Genomic DNA, 24,340 nt, shown 5'->3' with positions numbered 1-24,340 from the left:
GGGCTGGTCCAGGGAGTTCTTGACGCTTGAAGGAGCTGGGTGCGGGGGCTGTGGGGTGCCGTGCCACAGAACGCCCCTCCAAGGGCCCCGGCAGCGTTGGTGGTGGGGGTGCCCCTGTGGCCCCAGTCCCTGCTGCTCCCACCGTGGCCCTCTGGGCTGTCCCTCGCTGGCCTCCCGGGCATGGGGAGGTGTAAAGGGGCCACGATGCCTGTCTTTGTGATTCAGGGCACTGTCTGTCCAGCGTCTGCCGCCTGAAGCAGGAGGTGGTCCCCTGGCTCAGTGGATTCTTGCTCCCGCAGCAGCATTTCTCAAAGTTCAGACCACACTCCTGTGATTTCTCCCACCGTTTGTTTATTTCAGGCACCAAGTTAATGGCACCTGTTCCTTGCCAGCTCATTATCTCTTTGGGTGTCGTGCCCTGCCTGTGCGATGCGACCTGCAGCACTGGTTCTTGGGGACCGGTGACCAGACGCCTCCCTCCAGCCTGTCTTCCCGTCCCCAGAGGATGAGGACGGAGGAAGGGGCTTGCGGGGCCCCAGATGCATCGCGGCCCGCCCTGTGCGCTTTCTCACTGTGCTTTTGCGTGAAATACGCCCCCAGTTCTGCTGGGACCACTGCTGCTTGCCAGTTTGGCAAGCACCCAGGCACAGCAAGCTGTGCGCTTTCTTCCACGTCTCGGTGGCGTGTGGCTGAGGTTCTGCTGTCACGCTGCTCAGGAAACCATCGAGGTCCGGTGACTCCTCTCAGACACCCTGGGGGTGCTGTACGCGGCAACGTGGACACTGAGTTGCCTCCGTGGTCACTGTCATTGGCTGGCTCAACTCTTGATAACTTAGATTTTTTTAATTCAACAATAATGGCAGAATCTGTGTTACTTGCCACTGAAGCTTGTCTCCCCTGCTCCATCTCATAGGGAAGTTTCTGGAGGAAGGAAGTGGCCCGAACACCTGTTTCCACGATCGGTCAGGGATGGTGCATCCTTCCACGTTCAAAAGACACAGGCAGGTGTTGTGCGGAGCCCCGGGGCTGGCACTCAGTGAACTCACAGCAAAAGCTCTGCACGGTTATTACTGGCGCTCCGTTTAACGCTCTTAACGTGGCCTCAGATACGGGGATGCGTTCACAACAAACTGGGAGTGTTCCCCAATCCCGCTGGACGCTGTGGGCAGTACCGCCTCCCAGGCCCCTCCTCACGGGACCTTGCTCAGCCAGTGGAGTGAAGCTTGGGAGCAGGGTTCATGAGCTAGGACCACAGTGGATTTGGCCCCAATATGTTCAGGACAAGTTAAACAATGGGTTGCTAATTTGATTAAAGGGATGGCTGATAAGGGCCAACCCAAAATGACCGACGTCGACAGGTGACCGATGCTGTGTGTCCCCCCTTGGGTTGGTCACCATCTGTGTGAAGAAAACCAATGATGGACACGTCCTGCAAAGGCAGCAAAGGGCCTTCCTCGGGCTGGGAGCCCGCTTCTCCACTTCCCAAAGCCACGGGGATGCAGAGCTGCAGAAAGGCCTGAAGGGGGGTGCTGAGCTGGGGGCAGAGTGTCTCGTGGTGACCCTTCCCCTGCTTCCCACCTGCCCTTGGCAGCAGGCACTGTCTTCATGGGGGGCAGGTGGCCAGTCAGTGGTGTCTTGAAGAGCAAGGAATCAGAATCCTGGCCTTAAAGGGGCGCTGGTGTCCGGGACTTGTCCCACGTGGCTGAGTGGCAGGCTCTGTGTGCTCAGGACAGCTCGTGGCTCTGCCACCAAGGACAGCGTGTGGAGGAAAGACTCACCGTGGACATGAGGGTGGGCTCCCCCAGGGTGTCTCAGTCCGTCACACGGTGGGAGAGAGGCGGGCCAGTCTGATCTGCAGTTGTGAGCGCGACCCTGGCCCCAGGACTCTGAGGCCACAGATTCTCAATGTTTGGGGGGTTTTGAATAACTTTATGCGTTGGCAAAGGGCTCTGGGGCACCTACCTGCCAACTGGCCAGAGCTGTGCCGCTGGACACAGGTTGCTTTCTGCTGCAGGGAAGACCGAGTGGCTGGGCGGCGGCTGCCAGGCTAGGAAGGACGTTTGCACCTCTCTTGGCAGGGAGGCTGGAGGAAGGGGCTGGCGCGGGGGCTCGGCACCGAACGCGCTCATCTAGTCGGGACTGTTGCGTGTTCCAACTCCCAGTTTTGGCGCTTCCTTCCTCCTCAATTCTGGAAGAAAATTTGGGGTCTGACCGCGCCTTAACAATACCTAGGCTGCCCGGGGACTCACATAGACCCTTGTTCTCTAACGTGAGCACTCACACCAGCCGAAGGGCGGGAGAAACCCAGCATCCACTGACGGATGAATGGACAAAACAATGTGGTAAACACGCACGTATTAATCACGGCTTCTTTTATGTTTTGCGTCTCTTATGCTCTGACGTCTTGGGGCCTCGCTGGCCCCGGAGGGACTGACCCTCCCAGAGACAGTAAGTGGCTTCCTTGTGAGGGCGACTTTCCTGTGCAAACCAGCCCATTCAGAGTCCCCCACCCCGCCCTCACCTGGGTCTCACCCTCGGGTCACTGTCCACCTGCTCTGACAACTCCAGGTCCCGGTGACGAGTCACTAGACACGATTCCTTTGCACCAGAGTCTGCTGAAGGCGCTTAACCCGGCCAGTCCTGAAGCCTGCTCGCTCGGCCTCCCCTGTGTCTTCCCGCAGAAACCACACTAAAGGCTTTTCCCCGGGCGTCCCCCTCTGCCTCCTCGCCGGCCCTGCTGCTGTCCCGGGCTGTGCCCTGCCCCCGGCTTCTAGGGAATCTGGGACCATAAAACCTTCTTCCTTTGGGACGGCCACTCTCACGCCTGCGTGTCTTCCTGCGCCTGAGCAGAACCTACGCCGGCTTCCTTTAAAAGGACGGACAGTGGAATGTTAGTCGGTCACAGAAAGCAAGGAGATTCCGACACTCGTCGCAACGTGGGTGAGGCTCGAGGTCACTGGCTAATGAGACAAAGCAGCCACAGGAGTCGCTCACGCCCGCTCTGCGAGCCCGCCTCCGGGGGCCCCGAGGGCAGGCAGGTCTGCAGAGGCAGAAAGCAGGGCGGCGGACGCCCCGGGCTGGAGGGAGGAGAGAATGGGGGGCAGCGTTTCAGTTTGGGAAGATGAAGAAGGTCTGCTGGTGGAGGGCGGTGATGTTTGTACAACGTGAATGTACTTAACGGCGCTGAACTGTCCGGTGGAAAATGGTTAAAATGGTAAATGTTATGTTATATATATTTTACCTCAATTAAAAAAGTCATCTCGGCTGCTGGCAGAGGGGACCTTTAACCCCCGTGGGCCATGGCTCCCTGAGGGCAGGTCCTTGTCACAACTCCCTTGCATGTGACAGGCGCCTGGCCTCCCGTTGCCCACAGTGTGGGTGTCAAACCACGGCTCACCCAGGCCCAGAGCTCTGCGTTGTGCTCGGATTTTGCCCGTTTCCAGAGGCCAGTTCTCTGCTGGTCCAGGGGCTTTGCCGTGACCCCAGTGGCCACTGAGATGCAGCCCCCTCAGCAAACCAGGGCAGCAAGGCAGCTTCATGGCAAAAGGCAGAGAAGTGGCTGGTCCCGCGAGCCCGAGGCCCCCCTGGCTCGGAGAGGGCTCCCCTGGCTTGGAGGGCTGGCTTCCGTCTCAGAAACGGCATTGAGGTGCGTGGGAATCTGGGCCTGCTTGCTCGGGGAGGCCAGGTTCTGCTGGGGCTTGTTCTGCACCCGGCTTTCTGCCTCATTTCACTTTTTCGTTCATCTGGAGGTGCCCCTGCCTCACCTGAGACAGCCATGAGGTCGCACAGGCCGGGAACTCTCAGGGTAAAAGACGGACCTCGGGGTGGTGGGCGGCTCCTTCCCCTGCAACGTGATGCAGCCCACGCGCACCTGCCCCTTTGGTTTTGATAATTAGATTTTGAATAGGATCCAAATGAAGCCACAAGCCACCCCTAGAGGAGACACCCCAGTGCAGTGCCAGCAAGAAGCTGGGAATCCAGCGGCCTTCCCGAGGGCCCCCCTCCCCACATCACAGGCCAGGGAAGCATGAGGCCCCTGGAGCTGGGGGCGCTGTAGCTGGCTGTCTGCTTCCTTTCAAGGCTCGAGGCTGCTTTGCCTCCCTCCCCAGTCTTGCAGGTTCCTTTGAAAACCCCAGCCTCCTGCTTTCAACTCTTTCCTCTGGTCTCTGATAAAAGGCAAAAGAAAAATCACTTCTAACAGTCTCCCTGAGTGCTGGGAGGGCTTGTCTGCGAAGGCAGGACATCAAAGCACAGAGCTCAGGTGCACCCCTGGCCTGAGACGGTGGGAGGAGGAGGTGTCTGCAGCCCCCGGGTCCTGGCGGTCCCTCCGCCTCAGCCCCGGCCCCGGCTGCATGGCCACAGCGTGGCTTGTCCTCCTGACAGGCCTCCAAAATCTGTCTGGGAACAAAGCCTGGGACAAAGCCTGCCAACAGCCCAGCGGCCCACGGACAGCATGGTGATTGCCCCATGAGAGGGTCTGGCTGCAGACCTTTCCCCTGGGTGGCATGAGCTGAACTTCACAGAGACGCTCTCCTGTTGCCCCATGTTTACAGCAGCTCTGAGAGACTGCACTCTGGTCCCGGAGCCCAGGGCGCCCCATTTGCAGACCGCCTGTCTCCTGCCTGGGCCTGCTGCCAGTTCCTGCGGAGCGGCGTCTGTGTCCCCGTCTCCACAGCATCAGGGCGTCCCCCGTAGGGCTGGGGGGCTCGCTAAATGGCCTGAGGCCTCTCCCGGGTGCCGAGGTGCCCTGAGCCCTGCTCCGGCTCTGGCTGCAGGAGTGCGGGAGTGGGCGTGCCTCTCTACGTGTGCTCAGGGCTGCGGTTCTGGTGGGTGACTGGCTATCTGCAGGTTTGTTTCCATCCTCCTGACTGCGGCCTCCTCGAGGGGAGGGTTGTGGCATCATGATGCTGGCCGTTCCTTACTTCCAAGCACTCAGGCTCGGCTGCAGGTGGGGTGCAGGGGGCCTAGGGGGTGTGAGGCATCTGCTGGAGACCAGACACTCACAGTTCCCACACTGAATGGCACAAAATCAGCCTCATTTCACTCCGTTCGTGGATTCAGAGGCCGGGAGCTCAGGCTGGGCTGGTGGGAAGACTCACCCTGCGGGGATGATGGGCGGCTGGGGGCTGGGTCACCCACACTTGCGTCTCCCGTGGATTGAGGGCCTGGACCAGCCCACCATGTGCGGTCTGGGCTCCCTCCCAACGTGGCGGCCACAGGGCCGCCACCCTCCTCCTGGGGTGGCCTGGAGCTTCCGGAACGAGCGTCCGTGAACCGGAAAGAAGCTGCTGGGCTGTTGGTGGGCAGTCTGGGGGCCACACACCCCGGGCGGGGGCAGCAGACTCCAGGGGAGGCACAAGGACCCCCTCAGTGGGGAGAGGCCGTCGCCATGCTGACTCTGTGTCCTCTCGGGGGAGGACGTGCCCACGTGGGAAGAACTGCCCTGGCGTCCGACGTGCAGGGATGTGAGGGATCAGGGACAGTGGGCCACAGACACCCCACTTCGGCCTCGGGCTCCCCGTCTGGGCGGCCAGGGTGACGTGACGGCCACCGTACGGGGGCGGAGTGCATACTCCACACCAAGCCCCCTTCCCCGTGGGCCGCGGGGCTGTTGGCGCTGCCGTTGTGGGCGGCCCCCTCACCCCCACCCCAGGCTCTTGTCTGTAGCAGATCCTGCTTTTGATTTGGGCGTGAGGAATTCGCCCAGGCCTGGGTGGAGCCGGGAGGCTGCCATGGAGAGCAGCTGCAGAGAAAGTCAGCCCTGGACCTCCTCCAGCTATGACAGGAATGTGACCCTGCGCCTCGTTCAGCTGGGACGGGCGAAACAGCCATTTTTAGCCGCCGAGTGGTCCCAGTCCAGCCTCTGCCAAGCTGATGGGCCGGGCGCCTTTGGAATCTGCCTAATCAGAATTGCACTGCGTGGGGAGGCAGGTGAGGGGGTAGCTCTGCTCTGCACGTCTCTGAGAAGGACTGGCTGGGTCACAGGAGAGGCAGGCAGACAGGACCACGCTCCGAAGCATGGACTCCTTTTGTGGGAGAACCCCAGTTTCGTTCGGTCCTGCAGGGTGGGGATGCTTTCCTGCAGGGAGGTCAGTCACCTTAAATGACTCCCAGGGCCTCACCAGACAGCCCTGGAGCTGCAGGATGTGGGGCGAGGTCTTCGTGCACGAAGGCTCACAGCTCTGCCTGCCTCACCCCAAACCATCAGTCACCCCTTGACTTCCAGGGCCAGCCTGACCGATGCCGCGTGTGCAAAGACCCACAGGAGAGGGTTTTAAGTGTGCACTCAGATGTCGGGCCCCACTTCCAACACCAATGCGATTCTGTTGTTTCCCTGTCCTTTGCTTAGGGAATGGGTCATGGGGTCCTGGGGTGCTGGAGAGGGGGCTCAGGGAGATGACAGGGCTGGGCCAGCCACCTGGAAGTGACCCTCAGAGTCCTTCCTCTGAAGGAGGAGGGAAAATCACAGCCACCTCCACAGGCTGAAACCACCGGGAGGGGAGGGCAGGGATGTGTGTTTAGTGTCTCCTGCAGGCTGAGCCCCCAGCAGAGAGAGGACACAGGAAGGGCTGACCACAGGGGCGCTTTCCTGCTACTGGAGGAAGCAGAGGGCTAACTGACTGTGACTCAGAGCCTGAAGGGGCTTGTGTGGCCCATAGTCCCCTCCTGCATCACATGGGAATCACTGGCCCTGGGGCCTCCTGGCCTTTGCACGTGCTGACCCTCCTGAAACTCCCCTCCCTCCCTCTCCACCTGTCGCCCACCTGTTTTTCCTCCAAAACACCTCAGTAATCCCCCTCCATGGAGCCCCCCGAAGGGGCCCCCAGGAAGGTCTCTGTGATGGAGCGGCCGCTGCGGGGCCTGCACACCCACCCTGCCCACCTGCTGTGTCCCGCCCCTTCAGCTGCCTGCACTGGCATCTCCATGTCCAGGGTCTTTTTATGGAACCAAAGCTTGCCGAGTCTGAGCTCACAGCGGGCTGAAGTGGCCAAGTTACCGGCCCCAGGAATTCAGCACTTGGGCTGGCTCCGCCTCTCGGAGTGGAGGGAAGAGCCGGCCCCACCCCCTCGGGGCGGGGGCACCACAGAGCCTGGTGTGGGCCTGGCGTGGGGCTGCTCACTCTTCCGGGGCCCCTGGGGGGTAAACACAGAACTCGGGTGTAAGTACACACTTCCATAGCTGGGAGGCTGCACGCAAGCCCGTGGTCATCGCCCCAGCAACGCATTCCACCAGCGCGCCAGTCTGCGAGGCCCTGGAACGGAATAACAGAAAACGCCAGCCCGCAGCCTCGCCAGGGAGTTTGAGAGCACGGCTCCCCACCGCGTCCGGGAGTCCACGGCAGGAGCACGTGCCAGCGAGCTGGCTGTCCTCGAGTCCCCGTGCGTTTGCTGCCAGTCTGTCCTGCCGCTTTCCACGGGATCCGTGAGGGCCTCCTGTACGGAGCAGAGCCCTCTGGGGCCGGACCCATGCCTCGCTGGCACCTGGCCTCGTAGCAACCCCTCAGTGGCAAGTAACAGCAAGTCGGCCACTCCCTCAGGTCTCGCTGAGTGGTCCTGAAAATACCAAGGGCATGTTGGTACCCAGCTGCTTTCTGGGGTGCACACTGGGGCCCGAAGCACCCAGCCCATTCCTGCTGGCCCGCTTCGCACTCAGGGGCTCGGCTGAACCCGGACAGAAGGCCCCGAGGGTGGGAGACAGAAAGGGTGGGGAAGGAGGTGGGCCTTGTCATCCTCGTTTAGGGAACAGTCTGCCCATTTCCCATGGTAAAGCAAAAAAAAAGGTGAAAAGATGGTCCCAGAGACAGCAATACGCAGCCAGCCAAACCACTCACCCGTGGCGGGGCGGCCTCTGCAAGGTCACGGACCCTCGGAGGACCTGGCGGAAGCCGTGGACTCCGTCCCGGGGAGATGTGCACACACGCGCACACGACGCACCCCCATGTGTGCAGTTCCCGAGGTGTGGACACCCAGGAGCATTTTCATGGTTTCCAGGACTAAGGGGTCCTGTTTAAAAAGGAAAGGGGACAAAGAAAACGTGCAAAAAGCAGCAAGAGGCCGCAGGGAGGGAGCAGAAGTCCTGCAGGGCCCTGTGCGGTTGAAACAGGGAAAGTCCATTCCATGCGCTCAAGGTGCAAACCTGAGCTGCTGATGAGGCCCGCTTCTCCAGGAACAGAGCAGATGGATCTGGACGGAGTCCTCCCTCCTCGCCACCCCCCAGCCTCCTCTGTTGGTTGCAAGAAGCTGGGAATTTATGCATGAAACTCGGAGAGCACACCCCGAACTTCAGGGCAATGGGCCTCCATTCTTCTTCCCGTAAAGCAAGCCCCCGAGAAAAGCCGCACAGACACCCCACCCTGGGCTGGCACCACCCTTTTGGAGAGACCTGGAGAGACAGGCGCATGCCGGGGGCCCAGCCTTGTCACAAGGGGCTGGAGCTGGCCACGCCTGCAGAAGAGAGGCTCAGTTTCTCTCCCTACCAGACCTGTCAGGGATGGGGGTGCCTAGGAGCCGAGGGTGCTGTGAGGTGTGTTGAGACACCTGCCCTGTGCCGGGAGCTTCTTGGCATCATCCAGTCCAGGCAGGTGACGAATAGCCACAGAATGGCTGAGCTGGAATGGTTTCCAGAAGGTTCTGGGGCCAGTCTCTGGGCTCCCAGGCCACCGTGGCTACCTTGCAGCCCCTCCTGCACACTGAGGAGGTCAGGAGGGGCTCGAGGAAGCACCTTCATGTCTGGGGTCACCAAAAGTCCCTTTCTGACCAGGTAATGGGGGTTCCTCCTGGGGCAGGTGGGATGGGGCACCCGCCTGTGCGTGGGGTGGGGGCCTGGGAGACCCCTGTCTCCAGGAGGCCTGTACTCAGGGTCTGCACCTGGGCAGGGCGGGCCTCTTGTTACCCGCTGGCTGCATCTCCCGGCATCTGGTTTGGGTGCCCACCCCACGTAGGCACGACTGCGGGTCTGCATAAACTGTCCGCTTCCATCCTACAGGGGCTGTGGCACTGGTCCAGCTCCGGAGCACAGACGGGCAGCTTGCCGGCCTTTTGAGAAAGGTGAGACTCAGTGAGGTTACAGTTCCTGGGTCACAGGGTGGGTGGGGATGTCCAGTTTCAAACCAGGTGGTCAGGGTCCGACACCTACACCCCTCTTGCCTGTGCCACCTCCCCGTGATGCTCTGTGATGGCCACCCAGTGCCCGAGTGCTGTGGCTCGAGGTGTGGGGCTGGCAAAACCCGGGGGTGCCGGGTGACCTGGGTAGCTCCTTGCCATCCGAGTCCCCACAGGCTTAGCTGTGGGATCCGGAGCGCGTGGGATGCAGCTCTGGGACTGGCCCTGGGAGGGCCTGCTGATGCTGGGTCAGGGGCCAGCCTCCCCCCGGGGGGTGGTGACAGTGCGCCAGCTGCCCGGCCTCTCCCGGTCTTTGTCCTCCTCGGCGTGGAGAGAGTTGCATTTAGCGCTTACTGTGGTTGCGAGGACCGAGGCGGGCAGAGCAGTTCCTGCACGTTCCAGGCCTCAGCAGCTACCAGGGACCGCTGGCGGGTTTCAGAACAGCCTGAAGTCTGCCTGACTGTCCATGTGGTGTCCGCAGTGTTGCTGAAAATTTAAGGGGAAAAACAAACATTGGTTACGCCCGTGGGTTCTGCGGGTCCCAGGAACTTGGAGACGGCGAGCACCTTGTCTCTGCTTCAGCTGGGAGGTGTGAAGGTTGGAGGCTGGACGGTCTGAGTGGCCATCCACTCACAGAGCTGACAGCCGCTGGGGGCTGCGGGCTGGGGGCCTCGGCTCTCTCCACGTGGGCTGGTTGGGCTTCCGCCCTGCATGGTGGCCGAGTGAGTCCTCAGAGAGCTCGGGGGAAGCCACGTGCTGTTTATCACTTCATCTTGGCCGTCACACGGTATCCCTTCCACCATCCTCCCCACGCACGCACCGCCCGGGTTCAAGGGGAGAGCACTAAGGTCCCCCTCCGTGGGAGGGGGGCGTGTGGGATGGACACGCACGTGTGCACACAGACTCACACGGGGTGGCTCCCTGAGTGACAAGATGTGTAAGTCCACAGAGCGACCAGAGCTTTGTCCAGACCCTCCGTCGCACGCACTTTTGCTGGAGATCCTTCTGAACTGGATTCACAGGGTGCGGGAACATAAGACGGCAGGGCTGCTGGGAAGGGGGTCTCCCTGCGCCCGGCTTTGAGATCTGACAGACAAGATCTGGGAAGACCACCAGAGCGTACACAAGCATGACAGGATGCTTCCAGAACATTCTGAGACAATAAGAGAGCCACGTTAACTCACGTAAGATGTGCTTAACTGCGAAGCCGTGTGGTGCCCAGCCCTCGTCCGACCCTCTTCAAGGTCCAGGAGTGAAGTTCAGTCTCATTTCCTGCAAAGCTATTTCTCAGGGGTCACTTAGATTGAGTTGGTACCACCTAAATATTAAAACACATTAAGAACATATTATCTTTAATTTGAAAGATAAAGCATAAATCTGACTCCCCCCCCCCCCGCCAAAAAAACCCCTCTTTTTTCTTCTCTTTCCTTTTTTTTTTAACTGAAGAGGTCAACATTCCTCCCTTATCTCCCCTAGTCAGGCCCCAGTGGTGGTCACAGTTAATAGCTTGGTGTGTATTGTTTTTCTGTTTAAAAAAAAAAACCCTAGGTTTTAATCGTTTCATCTGTTTCACAAAGCTTGCTCTGGCAAGGCGGGGGCTGCAGCCACATGGGGATGGACGGGGACCAGGGCTGAGGGGGCTGTGCTCGAAGCCCCCCACTGGACCAGATGTCACCTTTTGATCGAGTGGTGGTGACGGGAACCAGTGTGTCCAGAGGAAGGACCAGGACCAGGGGCACCCGCGGCCAGGACCGAGCGTGTAAATGTTTAAGCAGCTCCCGTGACATTTCCAGCACCAAACTGCAGAATACTCGCTCTGGTTGCCTTATTCTTAATTACTCGCAGCATGCTGGTTCTACTCCCTGATCTCCCCTGGGTTACAATGTACGGCCTTTGGGGGAACTCCTTACTGAAACATCGTGTCCATGTAGGAGAGGCCACAGGTTGTTTGTGTGGTGATGGCCAGCTTTCACCAGGCGACCCAGACGTGATCAGCGCCAGAAACAACCCCAGCCCCAGACGCCCTCTCGTGCCCCCCAGGGACCGCAGTCTGGACAGTCACCACCCTGACCTCTAACACCACTGCTCACGTCCGTCTGGCCTGGAACCTTGTGAGGCTGGATCTGGCTTCTTTAGTTGAACATCATGTTAGTGAAATTCAAACGCTGCATCCTTTCAGCACCTGCTCTGAAGTGCCTTCTGTTGTCTGTCCACTTGCTTATTTATAGAAGCCGTTCATATCATAATTAGTTTTTTTTTTTCCTGCCAAGGAGGACCATGGCAGCTTCAGGACTTCCTTCAAGGGCAGCAGAGCAGGGAGTGGGTGGAAATAGTGCAGGACATCATGAAACCTGAAATGCCCTGGGCTTGGAAATTCCCAGAGACTTGACTCGAGCTGATTCTGTAATAGGGGAGAACAAATCTGACCCCACATTAGATCTGCTCCTTTAGCTCCAACCCTGTGCTGTGTTTCCTGTCCTGAGTCACACTGGTTCTGCCCCTTCTTTACAAAAGACTGTTGCCTCTAGCCTGAAATAGACAGGAGAGCCCATTCTCAACGCTCTGATCTTAAAGGGTGTAACACTTTTCTATTCATATAGAGATAAACAGTTGCGGAACAAAGAATAATATTTATCTTGCTGGAGGCTTTACGGGGACACCATGACCTGATCCATGTGGACAGCTGCAAGAACAAAGGATTCTGACACCAAGAACTTTGCAACAACCAACCACACCCTGTCGCCTTTTTGGTACAAAAGGAGCCTGAATTCTGACTTGGGGAAGATGGTTCTCCAGGACATTAGTCTGCCATCCTCTCGGTCTGCCGGCTTTCTGAATAAAGTCACTATTCCTTGCCCCAGCACCCCATCTCCTGATTTACTGGCCTGTCATGCAGCGAGCGGAACGAGTTTGGACTCTGTAACAATCCCATCTGGCTTTGTGACTTCCCAGCTGTTCCGTATCCAGCGATAACATTAGTGGTAGTAACCAGAGTTTGTCGAGGGCTCCCAGTGTGACAGCAACCTGATTCTCATCGAGAGACCGAGCGACACTCGGAGGGCTGGAGAACTCAGGTTTATCACACCGGTGGGCCCAGAGGAGTTAGCACTCCAAGCTCTGGACCCCACCTGCAGGTTTACACAGGCTTTTATAGGCTTTTAGGTTTCGATTACGTTTGTGCCATATGCAAATGAGGTGTTAGAAATGGACCAACTAGGAGTGAGCTTTTGGGAACCAATGGAACTTTAGGGATGTTTCGTTTTCCTAGAAGCAAGCCGTGTTACAGAAGCGCAAAAGCGGGAAGGCAGTGGCCCTGCCGGGGAGGTCTTGCTGGTCCCTCTGTGGGTTTTGCCCCTTCAGCAGGAGCAGGGCTGTGCAACACACCTTATAAGTGCAATGTCCACTGAGCCTCTGCCACCACCCAGGACGGCGATGTCATTGTCGCTGCACATGAGTTAACTGGGGCATGCACACCGAGCTGGAAATAGCCTGGGAAGAGGGTGCAGCTGAATCTGGACCCAGCGTCTGATGTCAGAGGAGGCCAGGCACCCAAGTTCTAGTTCCGTGGAGGAGAATAGGAACAATCTGTGGGCCCTGAAGTCACGACCACCTCCCGACAGAGCCCACGGGCCTTCCACCGGGTCCTTGCTCTCAGTTTCTCCTCTCGAAGGCGAGCATTTCCTAGACTCCTTCTACATCCAGTCTGCAGGCTCAGGTATTTCCGCGCGCTGGCCTGATGGCTCTTTCCAGCACATTCTCTTCCGTCATCCAGGACTGGGGTCAGTTGGGATGGCCTGTGTCGAGTAGGCATTTAATCACAATATGCTGGGACGTCGCTGTGGTCACGGGAGCAGGTGCCCTCCCTGCGGAGATCCAGGAAAGCACTTCTCTTTAAAGAAGTGAAAACACCACTGTGGACAGTCATAGCAGCCTGCAGGCTTTTAAACACTGTTGTCTTCTGAGTGGATTTTGTTTTATCCACAGGTATTTCTTTGGGGATTCTTTTTTATATCTTAGAGTTGATTCACAGTCTCCCTTTGCCAGTGAACGGAGACATAGCACAAGGAACCCAGAACATCTAAGACTTCACTCAGTATCCTGGAGACATTTTTATCTGCAAATGATGGGTTGATTTTTTTCCTTTCCTCTTCCTCCCTGTGAGCTGGGCTTGGAAGCCAGCCTGTCACCCACTAGCCTGTGCATCTCGGGGCAGGCGGCCAGATTCTCCCGTCGGTGTGATTAGTGCCTGGCGGGGTGTCCTGACTCCTCTGAAATAACCTCAGCCCGGCTGAGACGCACAGCACTACACCCACACGGGCTCCCTGCAGTGGGGGAGGGAGCCAGACGAGAGAAGAGGGCCTGGCAGGGGATCTCAGCTGAAGCTGGTCTCAGGGGAAATGGGTGCTGCTGGTCGAAGCAGGAGCATTTCAGAGGGGCTCCCGGTGGAGAGAGCGCGGGGCAGCAGGTTAAGATCTCTCTCTCTCTCTCCCCCAGATCCCCAGGCCACTCCTAGTCTTGTTACCGAGTCCAACTTGTACTGTTCAGTGCAAGACAGGCCAATAAACCGAGAGGCCAGTTGCTGGGGCGAGGAACAGCAACTTTATTTGGAACGTCAGCAGACCGAGAAGATGAGGGACTAGTGTCCCCAGAACCCGTCTTCCCCTCAGTTAGAATTCAGGCTTCTTTTACACTAAAAGGGGAGAGGGCGAAGTCACACATCTCCTGGGTCAGGTCAGCCTGCAGAGGGGATGAGCTGATTTCCTCCTTCCTGGAGTCATGCGCTGGTGGGCCTGCGCAAGATGTTTCCTGTGGGGTAGCAAAGGGATTGGAGCTTAATGCTCATTACCTGGGAGGCAGGGTTCCCAGAGATGGGCCATTATGTACAATTTAAGCTTCTGGGTAACATTTCTTTAATGAGTAACTTGTAGCAAAAGCAATAGATTACAAAGGTTAAAGTAAAAGGAACGGATCAAACAGGGAGTCAGATTTGTTCCTCCCAGGCTCTCAGCCTTAGGTATGCTAAGTTCTCGCACGTACCTCCCTCTTGCCTCCCAGGGACCGCCACTAACAAAGCAGGGGTGGGTGGGTGGGTGTGGTGGTGTTGCGGAAGACTGTGTTACAGCTCAGTTGTGAAAGCAACCTGGATCCGGCGAGAGACCAAGCAGCACTCGGAGAGCTGGAGAACTCAGGTTTATTGCGCCAGCGGGCCCAGAGGAGTTAACGCTCCAAGCTCTAGGACCTCATCTGTAGGTTTACACAGGCTTTTCTAGGCTGCCAGTTTACACTTTGCAACATCACATGCAAATGATGTATAATGAAAGTCGACTAATTAGGAACAAGCTTTGTAGAAATGGACCAATCAGGAGTGAGAGAAATAACCAATCAGGAGCGAAGGAAATAACCTTCACGAGTGAGCTCAGGGAACCAATAGAATTTTAGGGGTAAGTAAGCCGTTTCAGAGGCCAAAAGTGAGCTAGAGCCTCTGGGCCGGGGAACCTGATGGCGCCGGCAGGAGAGTAGTGGCCCTGCCTGGGGGTCCTGCCGGTCTTTTTACGGGGCTTCCCGCCTCTACTGTCCTGTAGACACCCCGAGCTCTCCTGTCTGCAGCTCAGAAGCTGGGTGCATATCCGCCAGTAACCCGGAGCCAGGTGTCACCCTGACTCCCTGCCCCCATCTCCGGGGGCGCCCCTCCCCAGGCCGGGCCCCCCTGCACTGTGTCTCTTGAAGCCGTGCACGTCCTCCCCTGCCCTGGGTGAGCTTGGACTTTGGTGGCGCCCTTTGCACAATGCCAGTCTGGCTCTTTGTTAACCTTTCTCAGCATCAGTGTGATCATGTCTCCCCCCCCTAAGCCGTTCAGCGCCTCTGCCGCGGCCGCTGCGTGCCAGGTCCTGCTCCCAGCCTGGCGCCTGCTCCCGTTCCTCCGCACCGTTTTATTATGAAAACTTTCACGTATGCAGAGAAGCTGACACAGATGTACAGTGATCGGCCCCCTTTCCACGTCTCGATTCCCGGATTCACCTCTTGCTACATTTGCTTTAGCACATGTCTCTCCCCTCTGTGCTCTGTCACTCACCCACCCATCTTACATTTTTTTGTGCATTGCACAGGAGGTTTCGGGTATCAATAAACACTGCAGCACACACGTCATTAACCAGAGTTTGATCTTCGTATATTTGTTCAGTTTTTTTGTTTGGCTTTTTGGCAGGAGGGTAAGGGACATTCAGCGAACACGCTGATCTTAACAGTACAAACTCATGATCCCACTGTGCCATCCAAACCCTATCAAAATATGGAACATTTCCATCACCCTAGAAGGTTCTCTCACGCCTTTCAGTCAGTCGCTGTCCCCCACCCCAGAGGCAGCCGGTCTCTGGAGTTTATCCCCGTAGTTCAGCGCTGCCTCTCCTAGAAAGAACCTCACAGAATGGAGCCATGGACGGTGTACCAGGCTCATTCTGTACCGCGTACGTTCGCAATTTCTTTGTATGTATCGGTATTTGGTCCCCTATTACAGATGACTCGTGTTCCGTCGTGCAGACACGCCCCAGCTCCCCGCCGATGGACACCTGGGCTCCCTCCAGTCGGGGCCGTGATGAGCAGCAACGCAGAGCTGCCGCGCCCCTCCTCGCGCACGTCTTTGGGTGGACGTCACCAGTGTCTTGGGACAATCCCTTTGTTTGCTCCTCCCGCCTCACAGCCCGGCTGTGGAGAAGCGCCCAGCGGTTCTCGTCTGGGGTGCTGTTCCACACTCGGGGATCACCGTGCCACGCCTGATTTTCTCTGCCTCTTCTTTTGGGCGTTACCTGCTGGGCAAGTTGGGTTCCTGAGGCCAGAACTGGGTGCAGGGTTTCCTTTTGGAGACACTTTCTGCAAATGCTGGCAGGGGTGAGGAGGGAGTTGCCACCACTGTGGATGTCCGGGGCTCAGCCCAGGGGCACTTGAGGGCCAGTGTCCCTTCTTGGAGGGGAGGGAGCTCGAGGGTGGGGAGTTCCCTTGACTGCCCCATCACTGGCCGGGCTCTGCTTCCCGGGCAGGTTGACAGTCAGCTTCTGAGCCCTCTGGCCTGTCCCGGCAGTGGGCCGAGCACGCCCCGGAGAGCCTCAGGCAGGAGACTGTGGCGTCACCCGGACATGGAGCTCCAATGCCAGGGGGGCGGGACACCGAGGGCACGTGACTCGCCTTCTCAGGGACCCTCCCGCTCACCTGCAGGCAGGCTCAGTGTGCTGTTTCCCTCTGCACGTGGATTGACAGGCGCAATGCCTAGTGGTGTTGTGTCATGTGATGTCCCAGTGATCTGTGTAGGAGCCGCCCCTCTCGGCTTCAGGAGGACCCCCGAGACCCTGAGCAGCCTGCACTCATGGACGCTCAGCAGCTCCCTCCGATGACTCAACTCAGTGTCACCCCTGCCTTAGATACAACCATCCTACCCCAGGGATCGCGTCCCACAATGCTGGCCGCAAGGGATCGGCTGGGATTGCTGCTGCCCCTCTTCCCTGCCTGGCTGAGCCTGCGAGCTGGGTGTGCAACCTCTCCCCGAGTTTGCTGTCTAAAGGTTAGGCTGGCTGGGCTGGAAGTGAGGTGAGGACAATGTGTGTTGGCAGCTGGTGGAGTTTTGCCAAATAGGGCAAGCTGAGGTCCATCCCTTGGCTGAGCAAGGCTCTGTGAAGAGGCGCTGCCTGGACTCGGAGCTGCCTTGGAGGGCCTTGGAGGCTGGCCCTCGCCGGACAGCAGGTGCGTCTCTGCCCTCATCAGTGCATCTCTTCTTGACTGTCTGGGGCAGCGAGCCCAGAACTGGGCACAGCCTTCCAGACCCCTTACGTCCTGTTTGCTTCAGGCTAAGCGTCTCCCCCAGATCTCGGTGACGGGGATCGGTGGTGGCCGGTCCTACTGGTACTGGGTCCCTGATCACCAGATCAGTTCCAAGAGCTGGGCCTGATATTTGAAACTCGTAACTGATGTGATTCGCTCATATGGACCCACACGTGTCTAAGCAGTGTAGAGGTCCCCGTGGGAGGTTTCAGGTTGAACGCGATGCATGCACGTCTGCCCACCTTCTACTGGCCGGGACCACCACGTGGCCATGTAACTGCTCAGGAGGCTGGGAGTTAGAGTCGAGCAGTGAGCCGAGGAAAGGGGTCTGACAGACACCCAGCATTATCTTGGCCACACACGGGAAGAGAGAGATGGTTAGATAAGCCTTGGCAACCGCAGGTGGCTCATGACCGAGTGAAGAAGACTTACCACAGCTGTGATGATAACGCCCTCTCCAAAGTGCTACGCGCCTTCAATACAATACCTCATTTTCTGATTCCTGAGTCAGGGCACAGAGTTGGACAAGTTTTTTTTTTAATATGAGAATTCCCATGAAATCCTAAAATTAAATCACACTTGGTTTTCTAGGTAAGATCTTCCCTCCCGAGGAGTCTATCCCACCACCCACCATCGTCCCGGGGAGCTTCCTGGGAGCTCACTGCGGGGCTCCTGTGTGGGCGAGCCAAGGCGGGATGCTCAGAGGGGACCAGGGCTCCGTGCCGTGTCCCACGTGATTCTACAGGAAGGACTGCAGGGAGCTGTGTTTCTGAGTTTAGGGGACAATGGGACAGCCTGAAAATGGAGCTCTTATGTGCAAATGTTCCCCAGGGCAGCTTGCAAAGAATGTGGTCAAAATTTATTGTTAATAATAATAATAAAAAAAGAAATTGCATCAAATTAGGCCTGTCATTGGAAATCCGAGACTTGAGGTTTCTGTCTCTGCAAGACGAGAGACATGGGAACGGAGATGTGGGGCCACCTCATGGGAGAGGGGCATCCGGTTTGGGAAGGGGTGACTGGTGTGCGATGAGGAAGAGCGTGGCAGGCAGAGGCAGCAGGTCAGAGGGCTGCCAAGGAAACGAGGAAGCTCTGATTAAATCCCAGGGTCAAGGGCAGAGACCAAGATGTGCTCCCGTCTTCACCATGTCTTTCTTATATGGAGGAATGTGATAGAAAAGAAAGGATCTGCCCCTACGTTAGCTCTGTTCCTTTGGCTCTAACCCTGGGCTCTGTCTCCTGGGCTCAGTCCTGCTGGCTCTGCACCTTTTGTAAAAGACTGTTGCCTCTAACCTGAAATAGACAGGAGAGCCCATTCTCAAGGCTCTGACCTGTAAGGGTGTAACTTTCCCATTCACATAAAGATAAAAGCTGCAGAACAGAAAATAACATTTGTCATGTTGGAGGTTTACAGGGACACCATGACCTGCTCCACGTGGACGGCTGCAAGAACAAAGGATTCTGACACCAAGAAGTTTGCACCAACCAACCACACCCTGTCCCCTTTTTAGTATAAAAGGAGCCTGAATTTTGACTTGGAGAAGATGGTTCTCCAGGACATTAGTCTGCCATCCTCTCGTCTGCTGGCTTTCCAAACAAAGTCGCTATTCCTTGCCCCCTGGCACCTCGTCTCCCGATTTATTGGCCCATCGTGCGGTGAGCAGAACGAGCTTGGACTCAGTAACAGAAAGAGTTTGGCCTCTTTTATACCTGAAGTGTTTAATACCCTATGATTCTTCCTTGCTTTATTGAAGCTGTAGGGGAGGTCTTAATTGAAAATCAGTAATTTATCTAACATGGCAAATAATTTTTTTTTTTAAAGTGAGTAGCATGAAGAGTAGCAGTAACAGTAAAGCTTTTTGCTTTTTGTCTTTTTTGGTGTGTGACAGAAACTCCAACAATTGCAGGCTGAACTACTTTGTTTCATAATGAAAGCTTCTGCAGGGAAATCTTAGAAATATTTATTTACCAGCAGCTCTGGCCCTAGACTGATCTCCTGAAGAACTGACTTCATTTGAAAGATATTCTCAGCCTTTGCCTGGAAGTGCAGAAGAACCCCTGGATGCTCTCTGGTCTCAGAGTCCTTTCTGGAACTCATTTGCCTTGACATCTGGCTTAAGATCACGCACGGCCTGTGCAAGACCCTGGTCAGTTTCCATTTGAAGCTGAGGTCTGTGCTTAGTGGAAAGTCATTGTTGATTCAGTCCCATCTGGGTTTCCAGCTTTTCGAGCAGCCAGCACGGGGGGGTGGGGGGGCTTTGGAATCCCCCAGCTGCACGGAATCCCATGTGACAAATTGCTGGGTGACAATTGCTGCTGTTTACCCATCAATCACTTCCTCCATCCTCTGGGTGTCCAAGTAACCAAAGAGAGTTCAGTAGTGATGAAGGGGCCAAACCCACAAAGGGACCAGCAAGACCTCCCGGGCAGGGCCACTGCCTTCCTGCTTTTGTGCTTCTGTAAAACAGCTTGCCTCTAGGAAAATGAAATTATCTTTAAAATGCCATTGGCTCCCAAAAGTTCATTCCTGATTGGTCCATTTCTAACACCTCATTTGCATATGACACGAACTTACTTGAAACCTGAAGCCCTATAAAAGCCTGTGTAAACCTGCAGATGGGGGTCCAGAGCTTGGGGTGTTAACTCCTCTGTGCCCGCCGGCATGGTAAACCCGAGTTCCCCAACGCTCTGAGTGTCGCTTGGTCTCTCGACGGGATCTCCGCGGGATTCAGGTTTCTGTAAGTGTAACAGCTAGCCTCTGGGCCAAGCAAGATGAAACAGGGTCATGTTTTCACAGCGGCGCTGCAATGATTATGTATCCTTCCCGTCCTCCAATACGAAGATGACACTTGAGAAGAGCTGCTTCTCGGATTACTCTTTCTGCTTGAGCCCGTCGCTGGACCAACAGATCGCACTGAAATCGCAGCAAAGCAACAGTGAACTCTCCTCGACATAGAACCATAAATATTTCTATTGCCATGGTGTCCCTCAGGAAACAAGGTCTTGTTTATACCTAAACACACTCGGTTTTATAGACAGATGAGAGTTTAATGTGGACAACAAACATTGAGACTCCAAAGAACCACGTGCTAATGGAGACCTGGGTTCAAGGCTGGAGATGGGTGAGCAGGTCTAGGGGAGCAGAGGCATCTGAGGTGCGGGGAGTTGCCCTGTGGGCGGCGCTGGGCTGTGGAACGGGGGGTCGTGCTTCGGATTGGGTCACGGGGAGCCTCGTTTTCTTGCTCACTTTTATCAACAAGTCTGCAAGGCTGCTGGGCCATCTGGAGTCGGGTAATTCTGGTGCATGTATCGATCTTGCGTCAGCCCAGATCCAGGTTAATCAGTGTTTTTGTTCCAAAAGCAGCTTTCTTTATGCTTATGGAATCAAAATAATAAGCAACTCCTGTATCTGCAGGCCTGTCAGATGTTGGCTCAACAGAAGGCACCATGACGCTAATTCCAGAATTTCTGTGAGCCCCACCGGGCCCTCTCCCTGCCCTGCTCTACGTAGTTCTCTGTCACGTCAGGACCTCTGAGCTGCTGCGAAGCGTCCTCTCACTAGTGTTTCCAGTCCCCTGTGCTCAAGGGTGCGGCCCCAGCTGCTGCCTCCCAGTGGCCCTAAGCACGAGCCGTTTAGGTCCGGGGTCCCCCGCCCGCCTCGGCCCCGGGGTGGAGCAGTTCTGGCTGGCACGGGGTGGAGGTGCTTCTTTCCACCACACTTGTCCCTTTGTCACGTGGGATTCCGTGGAGCAGATTTTTAGACTCTTCAACAGACAGAAACGTTTTACAGATTCAAGCCTTAAAAAGCACACACACAACAAACTACTAATACGTTAGGTGCAGGAGCTGTTTGACTCTTGGTATTTAGAAATAATCTGGTTAATGTTTAGTCCAGTGAACCAGTGATGTTTGATAGTCATGGTTAGGGTTTCGGGAGACTGAAGTGGCAGCGTTCGTAAGTCCTGCAGGTGCTTGTCACGGAACCCCCGTCCCTCCTTACCTGGTAATAGATCAGATCACGTGCGTGGAAACCCGCCCCCATCTACCCAGTTTGGTCTCAGCTGAGATCCTGTTTCCCTGTTTCAAATATGTGCCCAACTCTTTCTAATGACGACCTTCACCTGGTGATCTGATCTTGTCATCACAATGACTCTTAGGGGACAGTTTTGTTTTTGTTCCGAGAGCTCCCCCGTCCCCCACCGCGGCTGAGAACGCGGAGCCTCGGAGGAGGTACGTGTCCCAGATCACACGTCCACGGACCTGCCAGGGGAGAGCAGGCCTCGCACATCTCATGGACCTGATTTCCTTTCCAGGTTTTCGTCAGCGGCAACAAATAACTCTTTACGTAAAAGTCTTCTTTATACTTCACCCCGTCCTATAGAGATGAGGCCCTGAGCCTTCGGTGTTTGAGCAAGTTGTCAGCTCCTTCGGCGGAAGCACAGGTTTGTATCTGCAGAGCTTCCTGAAGGTGTGAAGTTTGTAACCTTTGCAAACAGCAGGCAGCGGTTGACGTGCCCGCTGGCCCTTTCCCTGCCTTTGGCCTTAGATTCCAGACGCAGGACTGCGGCTGTCAGAATGCCTGCATGTGGGGAAGTGTCTCTTTTCCCTGCTGCTCCCGGAAGCTTAGATGAGAACCCTCTGCTTCTTAAAGCCTTGCGATGACTTCCCAGGATGACCGGAGTCAATGCCAAGGCCCTTACCTTAACCAGAAGTCCCAGTGTTGGTTTTATCCACCTCAACACGCACCAACCAGGTTTCCACGTGTTCATGCAACGAGCTTCCGAGCATCAGGAACCAGGCACACACTGGGCCCGCAGTTGTCACCTGCATAGACACACTGACACCTTCCTTGGTGGACCGCAGAGTCTGTGGAGAGGATACATGAGGACAAACAATGGTGGTAGCAAAAAAGGTTGTAATGTAACAGGTATTAAGAAGGAACAGATCCAAGGGCTGAGAGGATCAAGATGGGGATGGCGGCGGGGACATTGTTACTGCCACCTGGGTCAGGGGAGGCCTGTGTGAGGAGGGACATTGACGCTGAGGTGGCAAGTCATGTGAGGAGAAGTGGGAGGGACATTCTGAGCAGGAGGACCAGCTGAGGCGGAAGGAGAGATGGGAGGGGAGGGGTCAGTGGTACTGAGTGGGGTTGGAGGGCCAGGGGTGGGTATACAGTGGCCACGGCAACGGGGGGGGGGTTATTAAGTCCAAGAAAAAAACCACTGAAAGATTTCAAGTAGGGATGACCAGATCTTTTTTTTTTTTTTAATGTTATGGCAAATGGAATTTTTGGCAGAACACACAATTAAGTTATAAATGACATCTCCAGACAGAAACTGCCCTGCCTTTTTTTAAAAAAAAAACTTAAAAAAATTTTATTTGATTGAGTTATAGTCGGTTTACAACGTTGTGTCAATTCCCAGTGTAGAGCACAATTTTTCAGTTACACATGAACATACGTATATTCACTGTCGCATTCTTTTTCACCATGAGCTACCACCAGATCGTGTATATATTTCCCTGTGCGATAGTATTATCTTGTTTATTATCTTATCTATTCTGCATATGCCTGTCAGGATCTACAAATTTTGGACTCCCAGTCTGTCCCTTCCCACCTCCCTCCCCCTGGCAACCACCAGTTTGTGTTCTATGTCTATGAGTCTGTCTCTGTTTTGTATTTATGTTCATTTGCCTTTTTCTTATCTTCTTTTTTCAGACTGTACATATGAGTGATCTCATATGGTATTTTTCTTTCTCTTTCTTTTTAATTTCTTTTCAATTGAATTGAATTGAATTGAATTTTTTTTTAATTGAAGTATACTCATTTACAGTGTGTCCATTTCTGGTGTACAGCATAATGTTTCAGTCATACATATACATACATCTATTCCTTTTCAGATTCTTTTCCATTATAGGTGACTACAAGGCATCGAACGCTGCCATACAGAAGAAGTTTGTTTTTTTTATCTACTTTTATAGATAGTAGTTAATATCTGCACATCTTGAACGCCCACTTTGGGATGAGCAGATCTGATTTAAATGTTAAGAGAACCACTAGCCGTCGGGTGGAGCACCGACTGAGGACAGGAAACAGTAGGAGGGGGAGACCAGTCTGGAAGCCCGGCCCTCTGCCAGGGGAGGGGGCGGCCGCCTGGGCCAGGCAGCGGCAGGGCAGGCAGGTGTCGGGGGGGCTGTGGGGGTCGGGGCAGAGCTGGAGGATGTGCACCAGAGGGAGGAACCTAGGTGTGAGGTGCGATCACCTGGGGAAACGCCACGTTCACTTACTGAGACGGGGAGGATGGGGCTGGAACAGGCTTAGAGGGAAAATCAAGAGACGTATGATATTCTTTTGGTTATTCTTCGCCACATTTGAAAACACCCCGAACTTACTGGCTTAACGCAGCAACGGTTCTGTGGACTGACTGGGCGGAGCTGGATGGTTCCTTGGTGGCTGGTCTCACTGGGGCCTCTCATGTGGCTGCAGACTGAGGCAGCTGGGGCTGGGACATCCAAAATGGCTTTAGTCCCACATCTGGTGCCTCTGTGGGGACAGCTGGAGGCTGAGCTCGGCCGAGACACTGGGGCGGTCAGATGTGTCTCCCGTTTTCATGGAGTCTCAGGGTCACTCCCCGTGGTCCGTCCAGGAGAGGAACTGTACTTCTCATGTGGTAGTCAGGGGTCCCCAGAGTGCCAAGGCAGGCTCTGCCAACTTCATTCCTGTACGAGCTGTTGGGCAGAGCCCCTCGCTGGTCCAGCCCAGATCCAGTGAGGGAGGGCACAGCGCAGGGCCACTTTGAGGGGCTGGCAGTGAGCACCAGGGAGCAGATATTCTGGGGGACTTCGAGTGGGTGAGTCAGAGCGCGGGGCAACGTCTGCACAGATGTGAATTTGAGGTTGTCAGTATGCAGATGGCATTTCAAGTCACAGGAGTAAGAACGAACTTGATCCCTCAGACAGAGAGTGTAAATGGGGAGGAGCTCCAGGGAATACCGCCATGGAGGGGCTGTGAACAGCTGAGCAAGCTCAAAGGAGACAGACAGACGTCCTGCAGTGGCTGTTGGGGGGGAGGGCCACGGGGGGGAGGGAAACTCAAGGGAATGTGGTTAAAATCCAGGGGAGGAGGGGGAGGGTGTAGCTCAAGTGGTAGAGCGCACGCTTAGCATGTGTGAGGTCCTGGGTTCGATCCCCAGCGCCTCCCCTTAAAATAAACAAAATAAATAAATAAACAAACCTAATTACCTTCCCCCTACCCCCCAAAAAAGATTAGAGAAAAATCCAAGGGAGGGCAGCCTTCGGGACGGAGTGCGTGTTTGACCCCATGTCATGCAGCCCGGGGTGAGTAAGGTGAGGCAGGCGGGACTGGGCCCGGGCACACGGGGGGCCGGGCAGCAGCTCTCTGGGGGGGGGGGGAAGGCGGGCGTGCACACCCA

The 24,340-nt window shown here is 56.0% G+C and overlaps 1 protein-coding gene and 2 long non-coding RNA genes across 5 annotated transcripts; 1 reads left to right on the top strand and 2 right to left on the bottom strand.

Annotated features, from left to right (window-relative positions):
- Window positions 1-1,970: 1,970 nt before the first annotated feature.
- Window positions 1,971-4,404, bottom strand: LOC116660770. The gene is made up of 3 exons (XR_004316386.1): window positions 3,242-4,404; window positions 2,858-3,077; window positions 1,971-2,188 (listed from the first exon to the last, which is right to left on the bottom strand). It is a non-coding gene; the product is annotated as an uncharacterized LOC116660770 (long non-coding RNA).
- A 204-nt stretch (window positions 4,405-4,608) lies between these two features.
- LOC116660763 lies at window positions 4,609-11,877 on the top strand. Of its 3 annotated transcripts, none has more exons than XR_004316377.1 (3): window positions 4,609-4,848; window positions 8,986-9,047; window positions 11,702-11,877. XR_004316377.1 is itself a non-coding variant. In XM_032470891.1 (3 exons), the coding sequence occupies exons 1-3, from the start codon at window positions 5,733-5,735 to the stop codon at window positions 11,705-11,707; spliced, it is 267 nt and encodes an 88-aa protein (XP_032326782.1). In that variant the 5' UTR covers window positions 4,892-5,732; the 3' UTR covers window positions 11,708-11,877. The 3 variants fall into 3 exon arrangements, 2 of the variants coding, with proteins under 2 accessions (XP_032326782.1, XP_032326781.1); XM_032470891.1 differs by lacking the exon at window positions 4,609-4,848 and adding an exon at window positions 4,892-5,931; XM_032470890.1 differs by lacking the exon at window positions 4,609-4,848 and adding an exon at window positions 7,724-8,760.
- A 3,371-nt stretch (window positions 11,878-15,248) lies between these two features.
- On the bottom strand, window positions 15,249-16,673 carry LOC116660764. The gene is made up of 2 exons (XR_004316378.1): window positions 16,305-16,673; window positions 15,249-15,904 (listed from the first exon to the last, which is right to left on the bottom strand). It is a non-coding gene; the product is annotated as an uncharacterized LOC116660764 (long non-coding RNA).
- Window positions 16,674-24,340: the final 7,667 nt, after the last annotated feature.

Source organism: Camelus ferus, chromosome 31, assembly GCF_009834535.1.
Source record: "Camelus ferus isolate YT-003-E chromosome 31, BCGSAC_Cfer_1.0, whole genome shotgun sequence".
Lineage (NCBI taxonomy): Eukaryota > Metazoa > Chordata > Mammalia > Artiodactyla > Camelidae > Camelus > Camelus ferus.
The sequence above is the reverse complement of the archived record's forward strand: the minus strand, read 5'-3'. Positions and strand labels throughout refer to the sequence as shown.

Bases quoted from the DNA above. Each gene is read 5' to 3' on its own strand.
- LOC116660763 (XM_032470890.1), top strand. From the start codon at position 8,255: ATGAAACTCGGAGAGCACACCCCGAACTTCAGGGCAATGGGCCTCCAT. The intron at 8,761-8,985 runs GTAATGGGGGTT...TCCATCCTACAG, and splicing joins AAAAGTCCCTTTCTGACCAG to GGGCTGTGGCACTGGTCCAG. The intron at 9,048-11,701 runs GTGAGACTCAGT...CTATTCATATAG, and splicing joins TTGCCGGCCTTTTGAGAAAG to AGATAAACAGTTGCGGAACA.